The 20,990-nt window shown below is 33.4% G+C and overlaps 1 protein-coding gene across 17 annotated transcripts in view; it reads right to left on the reverse strand.

The window, feature by feature from the left end:
* LOC114324805 (piezo-type mechanosensitive ion channel component) overlaps positions 1–20,990 on the reverse strand; it is a 369,243-nt gene that overhangs the window by 149,594 nt on the left and 198,659 nt on the right. For all 17 annotated transcript variants that reach the window (XM_028272670.2, XM_028272668.2, XM_028272666.2 and 14 more), the window contains 5 exons: positions 18,620–18,925; positions 9,828–10,029; positions 7,460–7,724; positions 7,188–7,373; positions 2,849–3,186 (listed from right to left, as the gene is read on the reverse strand). In XM_028272670.2, coding sequence (XP_028128471.1) covers positions 2,849–3,186; positions 7,188–7,373; positions 7,460–7,724; positions 9,828–10,029; positions 18,620–18,925 — 1,297 coding nt within the window. The remainder of the gene's footprint in view (positions 1–2,848; positions 3,187–7,187; positions 7,374–7,459; positions 7,725–9,827; positions 10,030–18,619; positions 18,926–20,990) is intronic.

Genomic DNA, 20,990 nt, shown 5'->3' on the forward strand with positions numbered 1-20,990 from the left:
TCCGCAAATTCCTCGTTTCAGAGATACGGGATGTTGATTTTTTTCTAACAAACTGAGGATTTATCAATTGCTCTGAAACTGGTTGAGATATGCAAATAAAATTTAATAGGTTTTAAGAGGTAATTATTGCGCATTTTTTGACAAACAATTAAGAATTTTATATTCACTATTGGCGTGCACGCGGGTCCAAACATTTTAGATACATCCCTTATGCATGCCAATGGTGAATATAAAATTCTTAAAAATGAATATCACATGAATGAGTGCAGCAAGCACCTCTACCGGTTTCGAAACTTATTAGTCTCCCATCAGGAGGCACATATGCTGCTCTCTCAGAGCAAACTAGGACAAACCCAGGCGTGCAGTCACGAATTGCAACGAACGAAATGACAGGGATGCCCTAGCGGCAACTGTTATCAAAAAACTAAGTTTTCAATCTAATAGCACATAAAACGACATCCAAAAATGTTTTCTAAAAAAGCAGGCAGTTTAGTTAGTTTAGTTTTTTTTATAAAATTCTTAATTATATGTCAAAAAATGCGCAAAAACCATCTCTTAAAACGTACCAAATTTTATTTGTTTACCTCAACCGGTTTTAGAGCAATAAATAAATCGTCAGTTTGTAAGAAAAAAATTTAACATCCCGTATCTCGGAAACGAAGCATCTGCGGTCATATGTTTATAAAGCAAATGGTCATAATTTTTTCATGCGGAATTACCCCTTAAAGTTTGTCGCACTTATTTAGAAACACCCTGTATTGATGAATAACGTTTCTAGTTGTTAAAGTACCTAACTTTATTATTATCCAACATAAGCGAATGACTCAAAAAGCAAAATGTTAAGAAAGCCTTAAAGGCTACAGTTGAGTTTTAATTTCAATATTTTATATAAGCTAGAATATTCCACAGGGTGTTCCAAACTTTGAGGAAAAAACACACTATTATTGTTACACCCGGTATACAATGACACTTACCTGTTTAGCAACAATATTATTACATCCATATTCTTAATGAATAAAGCTATAACATACTAAAAAAATCACTCAAATCGGACAACAGGTTTAGGAAATACGAGACATCAAAAATGTCCCATTTTTAAGGCGGTGCGTTAATTTTGATGCTTAGTGTATTTATTAAATTTTTGTAATAAAGAAAAATTTCCTACGCATTGGTTCGTGAGATTCGAACTCACGACCTTTGTTCCAAAGGTAGGCTCTCTTACCACTGAGTCACGGAGGGGTTACAGCCACAATTTAATAAGGCATATTTGGTTACATATACTCCGTCTAGTATACTTACCGTTGCACGTCATCCGCGTCATAGCCCGTGAAGTCACATGATACCAACACGAAATATTTAGGCGGTAGGTGTGTTCTTTTTTAGAATCATTTGTATAAATGGATTATATAGCGTTTTTATGAAGCACATCGATTCGGAACACACTGTAACTGTAATCGAACGAAGGTGATATTTTGGCATAAATTGGTAACATTTATTTGACAGTTGCGGTGATGACACTTCATATTATTTGTTTTTATTCTTTACTATAAGTATTTGTTTTATTATATTTACTGTTTTATTATTTACTTTAACGTAAGATTATAACTTAATTCTTGTTTTCTATTTCTAAAGTTTTTATTTATTTACATTGAATATTAATTTGTTTTGTTGTATAATCCCCTTCCGCAAAAACTATGTGATATATTTGATTTAAAATGAATTCAAGAATTTTTATACTTTGGCAACAATGTCAACTTGATGTCTGAGGTAGATAATGACGTGCAACGGTAAGTATATTAGACGGGCTGTATTTTGTTAGCAAACAACAGATAAAATAGAAACAAACATAATGGGTGTTTTTTAGAGGTATAGAAATATAAGTTGGCAACACTTTTTTAACTGACGATCATTTTGACAGCTGTTTGACATTTCAGCATGAATAGACTGACGCCTGGAACAACGCTTCCAAATTGTGTAAATTTATTTTGAAAATCATGGTTCTGTTCGAGATAGGTATTACGCCATACGTCCATTTTATGGTCAACATAATCATCCATCAGAGCAATTAATTCGATTAACCATGAAACGTTTTCGCACCATATTTTTTACTCTAAATGATAATACACATTTACAGAGAGGTCGGACAGTGTTTTAGATCACCCAGACGTGAGATTTCATGTAGGTACACCGTTTGGGCACCTAAAAAACGGACCTGCGCTTGAAGGAGTGCCACGACGGCAATTTTGAATATTTTGACTTGAAATTTTTTTTACAAATACATACTGAATATATAATAAAGATGACGGTTTAATTTAATTTAATGTACGAGTCAAGACTTAAATCTTTTAAAAATATTTATTAGTTTTTTCAGGATTCGAAAAAAATGGCCCGTGGTGATATTTTCCAAATCGAACATTCGCTATCTTTGTCATACAACGCACTGAGTCAAATAGAATATGATGACAAGACAGTGACAGTTTTAAATATTTGACATGGCATCGGGAATAATTTGAGTTGTTGATTAAATAATATTGATAGTGTATTTGATAAATAATTGATTTAAGACGTGAGTGTTTAAGAACTTAATAAAAAGTTATTTATTGTTAATTATTTATGGAAGATCCAAGCAGAGAATACATCAGGATATATTATGTGATCCAAGTATTTTTTTGTTAAAGATGTTCAAAATTCCATGTCAATTAAAAAAATGTTTTATTCCATTTCAAAGTTCTATACCTCTAAAAAACACACATTAGTAGGTCCTGCGTCATATTAGCAACGCCATCGTCACCATAATCAGCATCTGAATGAAGTGTATGGAAAACAACTATTTCGAACACGTACTTACCTCTAGATGCTAAAATCGCCGTTGCTTTCGTATCATCTACAATATGGAAAAAGTTATAACTGTTGAAAAGTCTTTTCTGTAGAATCAACATGATGAAGCAAATGACATCCCATGTAATTCCTTCCGACGGGATAGTACAATCAGTCTTGTCGTCTAAAATTTCGATTATGGATTTCGGTGGTACTACAGTCGAATAGTTTCGGACGCAAGTGATTCCAAATATCTGAATTAACCAACAAAGATTGTTTGGAATGTAGGTTGGGTATATACATCCTAATATTTGGAAGGCGCATTTAAAGAAAATCACTGCTACATTGAAACCTAAAAGAGCTTGCCAACTGCAAAATAAAAAATATCATTAATTTTCATCCATAAAAGACACTCATTGACAAAAATATCGAATATTTAGAAATTTTCATGCGAAGCATTTTAGAAATTATCATCTTAGCCCTCCCAGTGTCATACGAATAGGATTTCTCTTCCGAATGCGATATTTTAAAGTGTCATATATTTGTTCGATCGGATTTAAATCTAATATGGGCTATATGGGGGCCAATATCTTAGTCTTCTTCTTAAAGTGCCTATCCGTTCTGGAAGTTGGCAATGATCATGGCTATCTTGACTTTGTTTACCGCAGCGCGGAACAGTTCAGTGGTATTCGTGTTATACCACTTTCGTAAATTTTGAAGCCAGGAAATGCGTCTTCTTCCCGGTCCTCTTTTACCATTTACCTTCCCTTGGAGAATCAGTTGGAGAAGGCCGTAACGTTCTTGATTTCTCATTACATGTCCTAGATATTCTAATTTTTTATTTTTGATGGTCATGAGAATTTCACACTCTTTCCCCATTCTAAGCAGGACTTCCACATTAGTAATTCGGTCAACCCAGGATATACCGATTGAGAAATTTCTCATGGTTGGTATGGGCCTTTAATGAGAGCGACAAAGAGTCATGTATTTATTATACATTTAAAACGGGCTAGAAGATATACGCCGGCAAAGCGAAGTAGCGCGAACAACCTATTTCATGTCTTTCTCAGTACAGCGTTGCCAAAGTAGATTTAAAGAACAAAGGAAAAAAAATTATAATATTTAACTTTTTGTAAACGAATATATTAAACAAATTATTTAAAAGAAAAACAACAAATAAAAAAAATATTGTTTTCCACCTACCTCTACCGAAAGTATACTTTTCCAGACCTGATTGTATGGAGCAAAGTTGTACTTTTCCTCCCTAGGGAGGAAAATTAAAAGTGACGTAATGGTATTTCATTCATGAAATATAACTTATTAACGCCCTGTACAATATCTATTTTTATTACGTAAGTATCTATCTATACATTTTAACGCTTATTTATAAAACACCCTGTATTTTGCAGAATGGTAAAAAACAGTAATTGTTATTTTGATTTAACAATGTTTACATTAATAATTTGACTTATATTTGACAGTTGACATTTATATTGTACCTACTTGTTAGTTTTAGTTTTAATAAATTTTGTTGGTTAGTTACCTAAATAAATTAAGTAAAAATGAAAAATGACTTATTATTAATTTGAGGAAGGTGGAAAAACCATATTATGTATAACATGGGAGTAAAGTGCCTTTTCCTCCCTTGAATGATTACTGCCCTCCGCTACGCGTCGGGCAGTAAACTTCATTCTCGGGAGGAAAAGTAGCACTTTCCTCCCTTGTTATACAAATAGCTATTTCATCCATTTTAAAAAAATGTGAAAACGTTGAAATATAGTTCAACCTGTTTCACCCACTTTTTTTAAAATGGGCGAAAACAATATTTTTTTACTTAAGTTTTTTTCTAAATAATTTGTTTATTATATTCGTTTACAAAAAGTTGAATATATTTTTTTCTACTTTGTTATTTTCTTTTTTAAATCTACTTTGGCAACGCTGTGCTGAGAAAGCCCTACCTACGACACGAAATGGGTTGTTGGCGCTACCTCGCTTTGCCGGCTAGCCGGTTTTAAATGTATAATAAATACATGTCTCTTTGTCGCTCTCAGTAAAGGCCCATACCAACCATGAGAAATTTCTCAATCGGTTTGTAAGATGCGCCTATAACACCACATTTCGAAAGTTTCGATCAGATTCATACATGCAACAGTTAGTGTCCACGCTTCATTCCGTAGAGCAGAACTGTGAATATGTAGCATTTAAACAGACGGTATTTTGTTTTTAATGATATGTCTCGACTGTTGAAAATGGGTCTCATTCTAACGAATGCTGCTTTTGCTTTTATTATTCACTGTTTAATGCCTGTTGAGTGGTGCCATTGGCTATTTAAATTGGTGCCCAGATATGTATATTGCTCGACTCTTTCGATATTCTGTTGGTTGATTGTAAGTTGGGCGTTTAGTATTGGTTTTTTACTAATTGTCATAAATTTGGTCTTCTTTATGTTAAGAGCTAGTCCGTATCTGTTGCTGACTTCTGTTATGTGATTTGTTAATATCTGTAACTCATTCAGATTATCAGCAAAAACTATGGTGTCATCTACATATCTAATGTTATTCAACCATTCACCGTTTATTAATATTCCGTTCGCACAACCGTCTAAGCTTCTTTAAATACCCATTCAGAATAAATATTGAATAGCAGTGGAGATAAAATACAGCTCTGTCGTACTCCTCGTTCTATTGCAAATTTATAAGTTAACTGGTCTTCTAATTTGATTTGGGCCGTTTGATTGTAATAAATGTTTTTGATAATCCTCAGATCTTTGTTCTTAATTCCAATTTTTTGCATTAGAGTTATTAATTTGTCATTTTAACTCTGTCAAATGCTTTCTGGTAATCTATAAAGCCTACGTATATCTCATAATTTACATCCCTGCATCTCTGAAATAGCACTTGTACAGCAAAAAGGGCCTCTCATGTTCTTGTTAGTTGTTCGTCGCATTTTGTTTATATTCTTTTGTGAATGACCTTTAGAAATGTAATCTGTTATACAGGGTAGCGATAAAGTATGGAAACAAGGTAATTTCTCGGAAACAGCTAGAACGATTTTTATAGATTTTGGTGGGTAGGGGTCTTCTAATGAGGCCGATATTATAGTGGTAACTACATTGTTGTCAAATCTCTCGTTTTTCTGGAAATTTAATGAACTTTCTTATTTTAAATAGAACACCCTGTATATTTTTTGCGTTTTGAAGTCCTTAAGAAATACTGATTATTTTTTATGTTATATTCCCTATACCTAAATGCTATAATTTTGAAATTATTGCTACATTTATATAAAAAAAAAAATTTTAAACAAATTATAAAAATCAATGGATCAATCTTTGGATCATTGGAAACAAAAAGTGTTTTTTGTCATTTTCCTCTAAAGTTACCTAATCGTTTCCGAGTTATAAACAATTATTTAAAACTGAAAAAATTCGAAAAATGGCGATTTTCGAGGTTAAAAAACAAGAGTAAAAAAATGGTATTTTTGAAACTATGAATTGCCTAAATTCAAGATTAAAGCTTATTGTATCAGCTAGCGATAAGTGATTTGGTTTTCATTTTAAAACATTTTTTAGTTGTTGCTGCCAGCCGAACGCCCGTTCTCTCATAGCGATTCATTAACAATTAAAAAAACAATGTTTTAGAATAAAACACGCCAAAAATTCTTATAGGAAGCTGATAGAAGAAGGCTTGGGCTTGAATTTAGGTACTTCGTAATTTTAAAAATTATTTTTTTACTTGTGTTTTTGAATCTTAAACATCGTCATTTTTCGATTTTTTTTTCAGTTTAAAAAAATTATTTATAACTCTGAAACGATTAACTTTAGAGGAAAATGACAGGACCTTTTTTGTTCCCAATGATCCAAAGAACTCAAAATAATATCTGATCGAGCCGAAAAAAATTGATTTTTATAATTTGTTTAAAATTTTTTTTATAATAAATGTAGCAATAACTCCGAAATTATGGCATTTAGGTATTGGGAATATAACATGAAAAATAATTACTATTTCTTAGGGACTTCAAAACGCAAAAAATATACAAGGTGTTCCATTTAAAATAAGAATGTTCATTAGATTTTCAGAAAAACGGAAGATTTGACAACAATGTAATTACTACTGTAATATCGGCCTCATTAGAAGACCCTTAGCCACCAAAATCTATAAAAATTGATCTATAGGTTTTCGACAAATTACCGTGTTTCCATACTTTATCGATACCCTGTATAATTGGGGGCCAATATAATCTGTTAAATTGAATCTCATCAAGATAAGTATTCACTATTCTAGCGAGATAAAGATGTGGGTTATCGTGTCATATCATCACGCGTGTGATATGGAAAATCGCATGTTTTTTGGCTTCTTAAAAAATTTACTTACTATCGAAGAATTTTCGGAATTGGTCGCAAATAGAAGTCTGATCCATGCCACAAAAATATGAATGCACACAACAGATATCCTAATGAAAATATGTTGGTACGAGAGGTTCCAGCCCAAAATACTACAGCTAGTGTTATCCATAAGAAACTTTGAAGAATTGCTTTTTTACAGATGTCCAAGTAGGATCTGAAAAAAAAAATATATTTCTTACAATTCAACTTCAAGCGTTAGTAGTATTAGTAGTAGTAGATACAATATGTCAGCATACTAACCGTACAAAAGTTATGTAGTCTGGTACGGGATTTACAAAATCTTTTTCTTCGGCATGGTGAATGATGCTTTCATTGGATCCTCCTGCATAATCCTTACCAGCGTACCGTCTTTCTATTCTGAATACAACCCACTGTCGAGCTACGGCCATTAGTAACATAACATCAAAAACTAACTTTCGAACCGGTGGGGGTTCGAAATTATCTAGAAGGAATGCCCATTCTTGTAACCTTCTTAGAATGAGATCACGTACGCTCCAAGGATACTCTAAAAGGAATCGAAACAATTACAATTTTTGAAATAGAAGTAGGTTGAATGCTCGAATATATGGAATTTATAGGAATAAAAGGCAGATTTCGAGCAAATATAGTTTAATCAAATCTTGCCCAAGTATACTTTCGCTAACTTAGCATCATCAGGGGCATTTCGTCAAAATAGGAAGATATCCCAGCAAAATGTAGATAACATTTGTATGGCAAGAAAGTAATTTAAAAAATTTTGCAACTAATGAATAACATTAAACACACACTGGACGAAGGACAAACAGATCAAAAATTAATTAAAATTTGCCGGATACTACATCTTGGCAACAAAAATGTAAGAACAATGACATTGTTAGTTGTTCTTACATTTTTCTAATGAGATCTCCAAGAGTTATGGGGAGTACCGAGGAGACCACCGGGAGAGATAGCTGGCAGTCTACCTTTCAAGAAATATTTCAACGTCGGAATTAACAGATCGACATATCTACAACAAGTATAAGAAGAAGAAGATTTGGCGCTCGGCTCCAAACACGAAAGCGACATGTTTTTGTTCCAGCAAGAGTATGGATGGATGTTTTAGCATTTTTACTAGAAAAATTCGCTGCGAGGATTGTGGATTACATATGCCTATTTGGCAGATTCATTTTTTTGACACCTATTCGACTTTTTTGGTTTGCATTCGAAAATATTTTGGAAACAGCTGCATGCCCCCTAGGGGAGCGCGCCCCACAGGTTGGAAACCACTCTGTTATCTACATTTTGCTGGGATATCTTCCTGTTTTGACGAAATGCCCCTGATGATGCCAAGTTAGCGAAAGTATACTTGGGCAAGATTTTATTAAACTATATGCTCGAAATTTGCCGTTTATTCCTATAAATTACAATTTTGGATGATGATTTTATGATCTCTAATGAGAGTGGATACTATTAGTAAAGGTGTTTATGGCGCCCTATGAATGAACTGAAATATAATATGTCTCTTGATTTGGTTTTACGGCGAATTCTTAATTACAATTTTGTTAATCTCTCCCAAACCATGTAATACAAGAGAAAACATTTTATATAGTGATTTAACAGTACAGTTTCTGAAGTTATAGTTCTTTAGGCGCGTTGGGAGTAAATTTATATGTGCGCGAATTCATCAAAAGTTTTGGTCCTGGGCGCAGCTTAAACGTTATACGTGCTCTGATTGGGTAATTACAATGACCTGTCAACAATTGTTCAATATGTCGGTTATGGGTAGGCAAATGTTGTGTATATTAGTTTTTATTGTTGTAAGGGCAGAGAAAAAGCAAGATTATAATTGTAGTGACTTTTTAAATAGTTTTTAAAAGCAACAGGTACATACTTAATTGTAAATGTTTCAGTATCGTAATAAAAAATTACATAGGTACCTACCTATTTGGAAAATGTAAAATAAACTTACCTAGTATGTAATGCTTTGATTTACATAATTTGATTACCAACAAAATTTCTACCAATATTCATCTGATATTGTTTTCTTACTCTATGTTTTGTTGTATTTTAATATTTCAATTCCACAAAAATCAAACTAATTTGGTTAAATTCAAAACTGTCAAAAGTTTAAAACGTTCAGTTGGTCTATCTTCCAACATGACGCATATTTCTCCGTAGCCAAGATCTAAAGATGCTTGAATTTCAAAACTAACCGCGCCAATGTACGCGGGTTCAATCCCCAATACAAACTTCTATTTTTTTTTTATTTTTTATACATTTATTGATTTTAAGTATATTATTATATATTTTTTTTCAGAAAATACGTATTTAGTTAAAATTTTTCCAACAATTATTGTTCAGAAATCATTTGTGACATTTTTCAATGTGTTTGGTTGTGTTTTATTCTTTTATTTTTTTAATTGTTGCTATTGTTTTAATAAAAAGTTTTGAAAAGTAATAAGTATTAAAATTAGTTTAATATTTAAATAAAATATAAATAAACAGTTTAAAGTATATTAATTTCGTTGAAATCATAATAATAGAAGTATAACTTCTTACGTGCGTACAAAGTACACACACATTCTTTTTTTTAACCTATGACCTATACAATATTGATATTTAATGTATAACTAATATACAAAATGTTTACCTATACAGAGACTTGGTGGCAATCCAACGGCATGGAAATATTGGAATGGTATCGAGATAGCTATAAACACCAAATAAATCAGCCATACTTGTGATAATATTCTTCTAGGCATAGCGAATAATATTAAAAGCCACATGCTATGAAGCAAAGAATATAAATCCATTCTGACACCTATCAACACTACCATCAATATGAAACTGATCTAAAACAAAAATAGTAATTATGAGATCAATAAAAATTCATTTTATACACTGAGCATTAGAGACCCATAAAAATTCAGACATTTTTTTATCTTTTTATTTTTTCTTATTTATATCAAATTAAATTATTGTGTATTGAGTAGTTACTCTTATTGGGACCGTGCAAGTTCGGAAAAGCGACACCTGGTTTCTTTGCTCTGCACTTTTATTCGCACTTTTAATTATATTGGCCAATCATATGGTCCTGGTTACTGGATAATTGTCAAGGCCATAGTCCAAAAAAATAATAAGAAGAAAAAATTAGATTTAGGTTATGTTATTTAAACGTAAACAATTGTATGTAGTAAATAAAATTAATTATTAAAATGCAGTACTGCAAGCAAAATACAATTAATTAAATTTACCTTTATATAATAATTGCATCTATCTCTATCTATCTATCTAATTAGCCTTCTTCGGTCCATCTTTGGACATAGGCCTCCCCAATCCTTTTCCATTCTTCTCTGTCTGTCGCTACAGTTATCCACCTAGAGCCCACGTGCTTCTTGACATCATCTGCCCATCTCATTTGTGGTCTTCCTCTGCTTCGTTTATATTGCCACGGTCTCCAATTTATGAGAATTTTGTTCCATCGGTCTTCCTTTTGTCTTATAGTGTGTCCGGCAAATCTCCATTTCAACTTTGCAACTTCTTGTCTAACATCCCTAACTTTGGTTTTCTCTCTTATCCACTCGTTTCTCTTTTTATCCAATAGTTTTATGTGCAACATTTGCCTTTCCATTGCTCTTTGCGTCTTTATGATCTTGTCCATGTTTGCTTTTGTAAACGTCCACGTTTGGGAACCGTAAGTGAGAACAGGGAGTACGCATTGATTGTATACCTTGGTCTTAAGATGTTGTGGATATCTTTTGTTTTTAAGGATGTAGCTTAGTTTTCCAAATGCCGCCCATGCCAGTCTAACTCGTCTTTTGATCTCTGCTGTTTGGTTTTCCTTGTTAAGTTTTATAATCTGACCCAGATATACATAATCATGAACTTGTTCTATTTCATCTTGTCCGATCCTCATTGTGATGTCCTCATCTGTATTTGTTATGATTTTGGTCTTGCTGTAATTCATATTAAGGCCTATCTTTCCGGCTTCTATGTCCAGTTCTTTCATCATTTCAAACAATTCTTCTTTTTTATCGGTTATCAATACGATGTCATCGGCGTACCTTAGATGGTTCAAGCGTTGTCCACAAATTTTTATACCTTTTTCTTCCCATTCTAATCTTTTAAAGATATCTTCCAGAACCTGATTGAAAAGTTTCTGTGTTCCTTCGTATACTTATATAAAAATTGATTGTGTTCCTTCGTATACTTTAATTGTTGTTGTGGCATCTTTATATATATTGGCTATTAGGTCTGTATATCTGTGGTCAATTCTGCTGCTTCTGATAATAATTGCATATCATATCAATATTGTGAAGCAATATACAGGGTGTCCTGAAAAGATTGGTCATAAATTATACCACAGATTCTGGGGTCAAAAATAGGTTGATTGAACCTCACTTACCTATATACAAGAGTGCACACAAAAAAAGTTACAGCCCTTTGAAGTTACAAATTGAAAATCGATTTTTTTTCATATATCGAAAACTCTCAGAGATTTTTTATTGAAAATGGACATGCGGCATTTTTACGGCAGCAACATCTTAAAAAAAAATTTAAGTAAAATTTGTGCACCCCATAAAAATTTTATGGGGGTTTTGTTCCCTTAAACCCCCCCAAACTTTTGTGTACGTTCCAATTAAATTATTATTGTGGCACCATTAGTTAAACACATTATTTTTAAAACTTTTTTGTCTCTTAGTACTTTTTCGATAAGCCAGTGTTTATCGAGATATTTTGAATATTTGTCGAATCCACCACATATTTGTATATGGTTAAGTACGGTTCTAGAGACCTGTTAATAATCTGAAAATTTATTTATAATTTACATTTTTAGGTATATTTTGAAAAAGAAGCTACATCTCGATAAAAGGTGACTTATGAACAAAAGACTAAGAGGCAAAAGTTTTAAAAACACTGTGTTTAACTAATGGTACCACAATAATAGTTTAATTGGAACGTACACAAACATTTGGGGGGTTTAAAGGAACAAAACCCCCATAAAATTTTTACGTAAATATATTGAAAAAGAAGCCGCATCTCGATAAAAACTGGCTTATCGAAAAAATACTAAGAGGCAAAAAAGTTTTAAAAACGTTGTGTTTAACTAATGGTACCACAACAATGAATTAATTGGAACGTACACAAAAGTTTGGGGGGGTTTAAGGGAACAAAATCCCCATAAATTTTTTATGGGGTGGACAAATTTCACTATAATTTTGTTTTAAGATGGTCCTACCATAAAAATGATACATGTCCATTTTCAGTAAAAAATCTCTAATAGTTTTCGATATATTGAAAAAAATCGATTTTCATTTTGTAACTTCAAAGGGCTGTAACTTTTTTTGTGAGCACATTTGTACTAAGGTAAGTTAGGTTCAATCGAACTATTTTTGATCCCAGAATGTGTGGTATAATTTATGACCAATCTTTTCGGGACACCCTGTATAATTTTTCTTCTTAAATGACAATAGGTATGAAATGTACGTCAATATGACAAGTTCAATTGACAATATGAATTATTTAAGAAAGTTGCAATATTTCTCCGCTATTCGCGCACGATCGTTTCGCGTATCCCCTCCGAGTACTTGCACACCGCGAATAGCACGTAACACGAATTATCATTAGCAATAAATAGAAAACAAAGAAAAATTTGAAAAAATAATAAACGTACTGAAGATTTCGATGTATGGTCCTTTTCATGGGCATTTTTCAGTGCGTCACAAATAATAGAAAAAAGGTAAGTCCGTGATAATATACATTTATAACATTTATTCTAACATGACATTTTAGTTAAATCTGACAGTTGTCACATTTTTTTGCAATTTGGCATAAAAACAAATCAATTGTGTTTATTGCATTTATAAAATGGTATTTTCTTTGATTTGTATAGTCTTATAAATTGTATAGATTATATTCGTAGATATATTATATAATTCGTAAATAATTTTTTTCGATTATAGCGCCATCTATCGACAACTAGAATAAATGTTATAAATGTCTGTAATCGCAGACGTGTTTTTTTCTGTCAGATACAATTTAATGCGTTAGAAAGAAATCGAAAAACTGTGACGCACAGAAAGAAGCCTATGAGAAAAAGAATACCAATTCAGTTAGAGTTATAACAATACATGAATTATAGAGTCAAGAAAAGGCAAGTATCATGACACTTATCATTCGATTTGGCATAGAACTGATCACTTTTTGGATATTCCTTTGGGGAAAAGTGGTCCATGCTTCAATGAGAGCCATTCGAAGCACTTCGTATGTTGTTGGAGCAGGTATACGACGTCTTACACGCCTGTTGAGAATGATCCACATATGCTCAATAGGATTGAGGTCTGGACTTTGAGACGGTCAGTCCACTTTTGGAATACAGGAATCTGGAATCTTTAAGATACTGTGTTAAAATCCTTGCTGTCTGTAGTCTCGCATTAGCAGAACACCATTGCCAATAAACCCAGCATATAGCATCACATGATGTTGAAAGATCTCCGTTATGTAGCTGCTTGCTGTTATTACGCCCCTCTCAATCAAGAAGAGATCCATGTGTTTCTCAAAAAATTCCCTGCCCAAAACATTCTACACTCATCCGTAAACAAAACTGTTTCCAATCGTCTATGCCCAATTGACGTGTTCACGGACAAATGCAAGTCTGCAAGTCTTTTGTGAGAAGCAGTATGTAATGGCTCCGTTGCTGGATTGCAAGCTGTCAAACCGAGTTTTGTTAACCTTCGTCGAACAGTAGAAACTCTGATTACTGGTCCTTGGGCTTACTGAATATGCCCTTGGACCAAACTAGCAGTTTGCGTCCGGTTTCGCAGTGCAGCAATAGTGAAAACACGATCTTCTCTGACTGTTGTCTTTTTTTGAGCCCATACCGGATCGTTGTTGATGAGATCGAGTCTCTAGAAATCATTGGTAAGTACTTTTCACAAATTAACGACTAACTCTCAATTGACTTTCCACATTTCTTTGGCTTGTTCCATTTTCCATCAATGTAACAATCTGAACAGACTTTCGACAGAACAAATATTTTTCCATCGTTATTAAGAAATACACTGTAAAAAGGCCAGTGTAACGTTAAGTACCCTTTTAAACTGTGACACTTAGTGTCTGACACCGGTGTTCAATTACAGCAAAGCAATGTTTTAAATGAATAACCCATATTGCGCCTGTAGCTGTGGTGGAATTGGAGATCAACAACACCTCATATTGGAGTGTGGACAGTAGACAAAATATTAAAATAATGTATGAAGGGTTAGTTAATCTAAATTGCCCTTTACCTATTAATTTAAATGAAATTATTTTTTCAAATAATAAGCAGACGTTAATATGTCTTTACAAATATGTAACGTCCTGTAAATTTAAATTTTAAATAGGCTTAGGTAATAAAATTAAAAATAATTGTAAACAATTCACACAAAATTGAAAAATGTATCCATGAATATTATAACACACTGTAAATTTAGATTATAAGTAGGCTTAGATGATTAAATTAATTGTTATTGTAATACCATACAAAAAACAAATAGTCTGGTTAATTAGCTAAGCCAAATCCATTATAAAATAAAAAAAATGAATGATTAAAGACGAGCCACTTTGAATGTCTGGTTGATTTTAGTGGCTCAACAATGCTTTGCTGCAATTGAACACCTGTGGCGGACAGCGGTGTCAGACACCAGTGTCCTAGTCTGAAAAGTTTATACAGTTCTCAAAATTCAGCGAAGCTCATAATGAGTTGTGAGAATTTTATGGTTTAATATGTTTTGCGAATTTGTTTATTGAAGTTATACTTCTTTAGGCACGAGGGTAAATTTTTACATTCCCTGGCGCATGCGCACACCGACAGTATGGTATTAGTCGCTCAAACGTTATACAGGATCTGATTGGGTGTTAAAATCATCTGTCAATAATTGTTTAATATGGAGATTATGGATAAAAAAGTGTTGTGTATATTAGTTTTTATTGTTGTGATGAGAGAGAAAAAAGCAAGTTTATATTTGTATTGACTTTTTAAATAGTTTTTTAAAAGCGAGAGGTACGTAATAATTGTAAATGTTTCAGTATCCGAATAAAAAATTACATAGGTACCTACCTATTTGGAAAATTTAAAATGAATCTACCAAAATAGTATGTAATGCTTTGATATACATAATTTGATTACCATCAAAATTTCTACCGATAATCACCTAATATATTGTTATTCCACAAAATATTCCTTTAATTCCACAAAAATCAAACTGATTTGATTAAATTCATATAAGAAATAAACAACTACTGTCAACAAGTTTATGGTGTAAACGTTCAGCTGGTGTATATTCCCACATGACAGACACGCGAAGTTGGCGCAATGGGAAAGCACTTCGATTTTCGATCGGCGGGATCGACGGGAAGCGGGTTCGATCCCAATGCAAGTTACTATTTTTTTTATTTTTTTTTATACATTTTATGAATGTAAGTATATTATTATATAATTTTTTCAGAAAATACGTATTTAGTTAAAATTTTTGGCAACAATTATTGTTCAGAAATTATTTCTTTGTGGCATTTTTCAATGTGTTTGTGTGTGTTTTATTCTTTTTTTTTTTTTTAATTTTTGGTATTGTTTTAATAAAAATTTTTGGACAGTAGTAAGTATTAAAATTAGTTTAATAGTTAAATTAAAGAAGAATAGTTGAATTAAATATTATTAGATAAATTAAGAAGATTGTACACTTGGAGGTCACCACAGGACAAGTCTGGGTACATCGTTAGAAATCAGATAGACTTTATAACAATCAACAAACGTTTCCGTAACGCAATAATATCAGCCAAAACATATCCTGGAGCTGATATAAACTCTGACCATAATCCTCTTGTAGCCCAATTACGAGTCAGACTAAAAACCTTAATCCAGAAACAGAATAACAAAAGATTAGATATGGATCAACTTAGAAATCCCGAGATAAAAGTCAAGCTTACAAATAGCATTAATAGTAATGTTGATTTAACAACCAATACTGATGATATTGAAAGAGACTGGATCAACTTAAGGGACGCTATATGCAACGGTGCGAAAGAAGTAATTGGTGACTACGAGCGGAAGAAGAAGAACGAATGGATGACAGATGAAATATTACACCTCATGGACAGAAGGAGGGAAAATAAGAATAATCCCGAACGATATAAAGAACTGGATAGAACTGTCAGCAGAAAGATAAAAGAATCCAAAGAGAAATGGTTACAAGAAAAATGTCAAGAGATAGAAGAGCTAGAACGAAGACACGATAGTTTTAACATGCATAAAAAAATTAAGGAGTTTACTTATACTTACAAGAAAAAACAGTTTGCTAAGTTAATAGACGAGAACAACAAACTTATTGTAGATAAAGAAGAACAGTTACAGACTTGGGCAATTTACATAAAAGATTTGTTTACGGATTATCGTCATATTTCTACGAACACTCTTGATCTGAATGGACCAAAAATATTGAAAAGTGAGGTGATAAAAGCTATAGATCAAACGAAAGATGGGAAAGCAACAGGATGCGATGAAATACCAGTCGAATTTTTAAAAGTTTTTAACGAGAACAACATGAATGTAGTATTGAAACTGTTCAATAAGATTACGATACTGGTCAAATTCCATCGGACTGACTGAAATCTACATTTGTGCCCCTTCCCAAGAAATCCAATTCTAAGACGTGTAGCGAATATCGCCTTATAAGTTTAATAAGTCATACCCTTAAAGTATTCTTGCGTATTATCCATTCCAGAATACGAGCAAAATTAGAACACAGCATAAGTAAAACACAGTTCGGTTTTAGATGCGGTTTTGGAACTCGAGAGCCCCTATTTGCAATACAAGTCTTGATTCAAAAATGCCTGGATCAACAGAAATATGTTTACGCCTGTTTTATCGACTATGAGAAATCATTTGATACTATCAAACATGACAAACTCATAGAACTATTACATCTTTCAGGACTTGACACTAAGGACATCCAGATTATAAAAAATCTATATTGGAATCAAACAGCCCACATAAAGAATGGACATATTATGGTGAGTGAAAACATATCCATTTCTAGAGGGGTTAGACAGGGCTGTATTCTTTCGCCACTGCTTTTCAACCTGTACACGGAACAAATATTTCTAGAGGCACTAGAAGAGTACAATGAGGGCATCAAGATTAATGGCGTACCAATAAGTAATTTTCGATATGCAGATGATACTGTTATACTAGCCGATAACATCGAAGATTTACAGATGATGCTAAATAGAGTAAATACAACTGGCAACCAATTTGGACTGAAGATCAATAGAAAGAAAACTAAATTTATGGTGATCAGTAAAAAGAACATTCAACATATCGACCTGAATATTGAAGCCGAACGTATTGAAAGAGTACACCGATTTAAATATCTGGGATATACAGTAAATGATAAGTGGGACCCAGACGTAGAGATTAGGATCCGAATTGAAATAGCAAGATCCAAATTCATAAAAATGAGAAAGCTCTTAAGCAACCGCAACCTAAGCGTTAACCTCCGATGGCGCGCCACAAAATGCTATGTACTCTCTACGCTACTTTACGGAATAGAAGGGTGGACGTTAACAGCAGCAACTATAAAGAAGTTAGCGGCTCTAGAAATGTGGCTGTATCGACGCATACTGAGAATTCCTTGGACAGACAGAGTGACCAACACAGAGGTATTGAGACGAATGGGTAAAGAGTTGGAATTGTTAACAACTGTTAAAAGGAGGAAAGCGTCATACCTGGGCCATGTGTTCCGTAATGATAAGTACAGTCTGCTACAGCTTATCGTCGAAGGCAAGATTGAAGGTAGAAGAGGTTTGGGCAGGAAGAAGAAATCCTGGCTGAGAAACTTGAGAGAATGGTTTCAAATACCAGAAGCTGCGAACATAATACATGCGGCACAAAACAGAGAAACCTATCGTTTGATGGTCGCCAACCTTCGGTAGAAGACGGCACATAAAGAAGAAGAAGTTAAATTAAATATAAATAAACTCTTTAAAGTATATTGATTTCGTTGAAATCATATAATAGAAGTATAACTTCTTAGGTGCGTACAAAGTACACACATTCTTTTTTTTTCTTTATAGGCTCAGTCTAGCTTCTCAGTACTCTAATCAAGTGATAATTCATTTAATTTAATTAACATAAAACAAATTAAAAGAAAATGGAGAAATATATAAAAAAATGTAAAATTTCCTAAATTATGTGAGTGGCGCGTTTTCTCTGACGTCCAGTTTATTTTTTATTGAAACATGAAATGCTATTAAGTATGTGACCTAGCCCTAATAACCTAGTAATCAACGTAAGTAATCAAAATTTGGAAAAATAGATTTAATGGTTTAATATATTTAATGAAAAAGTAGCAAATTCTCTAAATTGTTTCGTAATATTTTATAAATAAGTGAAAACTGATGTCTTACCTCTACTCCAAACTTATAAAATCCATAATTTGCCATATACTTTGCAAAGTGTCTCAAGTCTTTATCAGCGTCATCTCTGGTTATTCTCGGAAACATGAAAAACCTTCTCTCGGTCGAACGATCTCGTGATAATCGATAATTAAACTGTCGCACCTCAACGACTTTCCACAGTGTCATTATCACTATAAATATGATATTCCAACGAACGATTCCTGGTAGGTTTTGATCTATCTCTGAAAGTTTGCCAAAACCAAGCCAAGGGCCGTTGTTCACAGTGGTCTCGTTTATATCCTTCGTGTTGTGAAACTAAAAATTAAAAATTGAGATTAATAGAATTTTCTTTTTATAATGTAAAAAAAATGAAATTGCAACACGCATCAATAACTATAGAGCGTTTCACCTTAAGAACGGAACTTTGCGTAGATAGGGCCATGTATTTCTTATGGACGATAGAAGCGCGATGATGCCACGCCGTCTGATGAATGAATCGTATATTTAGACGAGGCAACGAAGCATTAAACCTAGGAATTTTGTGCAGTAAGATAAATCGTCATGCAACTTTTTGCATTCGATTCGTGAGAGTGTCAGGCAATTCTGTGAACTAAGTTAATCTCCCGCAAAAATAAAAAATTAGCGCCATCTATTAACAATTCTAAAAAATGTTTCGAATAAATATTACTTATTTTTTCATGGGGAATCCAAATCTGCAATAAAACAAGGGGATTCCCATTTAATACTTTAAAGTTAACTCCCACCCCACCTCCAGGGAGTGGAGTGGAAAGTCGTGTTTGATGTTATTCGATAGGTTCTTGAAAAATATTAAATACGTATTTTTTGGTCTTTTATTTGGGAGTGTGTATCTCGAGATATTAAACCGTTTCTATAATTTACCTATGGTATCACGATAAATCGTTTTTTCCGATTATAGCGCCATCTATCCACAATTTGCAAAATTTTCTCGAATAAAAGTTGCTTATTTTTACGTTAGCAATCCAAATCTGTAATAACAAATGGGCGTTTTCGTTTAAGATTTTAAAGTTACCCCCACCCCACCTCCAGGGGATGGAGTGGGAGGTCGTGTTTAGTGTCATTCAATAGATTTTTGAAAAATATTAAACGCGTATTTTTCAGTTTTTCGATACAAACTTCATTTTGCGAATTATTCGATCGTTCCAGGCGACGAGCTTCATCCTGGGCACCAGGTACCTCGGAGACCATCGCCATTATGAAATTTATGTTCACTGACCTCCAAAACCCCCAAATATAAAAATTGAACTCATTTCCGTCAATATTTCCTGAGTTCTAAATTTTTCATTTTCCATCTCTTCGAGATGCACTTTGAAAATACATTTTCTCATGCACAAAGTTTTTTGCCGGAGATCAATTTAGGTCACAACATTGCCTGACACTGTCTCGAATTGAATGCAAAAAGTTGCATGACGATTCATCTTACTGCACAAATATCCTAGGTTTTGGGCTTTTTAGTGCTTCGTAGCTTCGTCTAATTGGCAGTCTAGTAGCAACACGTGCCTGAGAGTTTTGGCAACACTGATCTCTATAAGCCAAACGTTCCGTTCTTAAAGTGAAATGAATAGAATGCACATATTATACAATTCTTCAAAGTGCTTTCTATATTAGTATTGCAATTGTCAGGAGAAAACGAAGCAGATTTATAGATAGATTCAATAAAGTGTGGCTTTTGGCCCGTTTTACTGAGACCTTTTCAGATCTATTGTGGTCCTCTACCCTAGATTTCTGGCCCAATTTTAAAAAGTCTAATAGCTTCGAGAATGAACCTTCTTTCTGCCGGTGGCTTTTCTGCTCCTAATGCAAAGAATAGCACATTTTCCAGGCTGGTGCACAGACACAAACTGTGCTCTGTTGTCTCTTCTTAAGTGATATAATCTGCATAGGTTTGCAGATCTGCCAATACGAATACCATCAGCTTTAACTGCCTATTCAGCTTACAGTGCACTGTTAACAGGCTTTGACTGTTTCCTGTCTTTTGTCCTGACGAATTCCTTCACCATTCCATAGATTTGTGAGCTACCTACTTTCTTGTAGCCATTCTTGTTACTGCCTGTACACCGCCGCAGAAGGGTTCCGGTCCAATGAATGACATTAATGAACCTGGTTTGGCCATTTCATCTGCTTTTTTATTGCCCTTATGATCCTAGTGCCTCTGTACCCAGGCTACCGTAACCTTGCTACGATCTCCAATTTTATTCAAGGCACCCACACAATCCCATACTGGCTTAGAATCGACCTCTACAGAATTGAGTGCCTTAAGCTCTTCCTGGCTTAACTCTGATCTGTGAAGAACTGCACTGAATGGTGCGTTCTTTTCTGCCATTTTATTTCTTCCACACAG

Source organism: Diabrotica virgifera, chromosome 4 (genome assembly GCF_917563875.1).
Source record: "Diabrotica virgifera virgifera chromosome 4, PGI_DIABVI_V3a".
NCBI lineage: Eukaryota > Metazoa > Arthropoda > Insecta > Coleoptera > Chrysomelidae > Diabrotica > Diabrotica virgifera.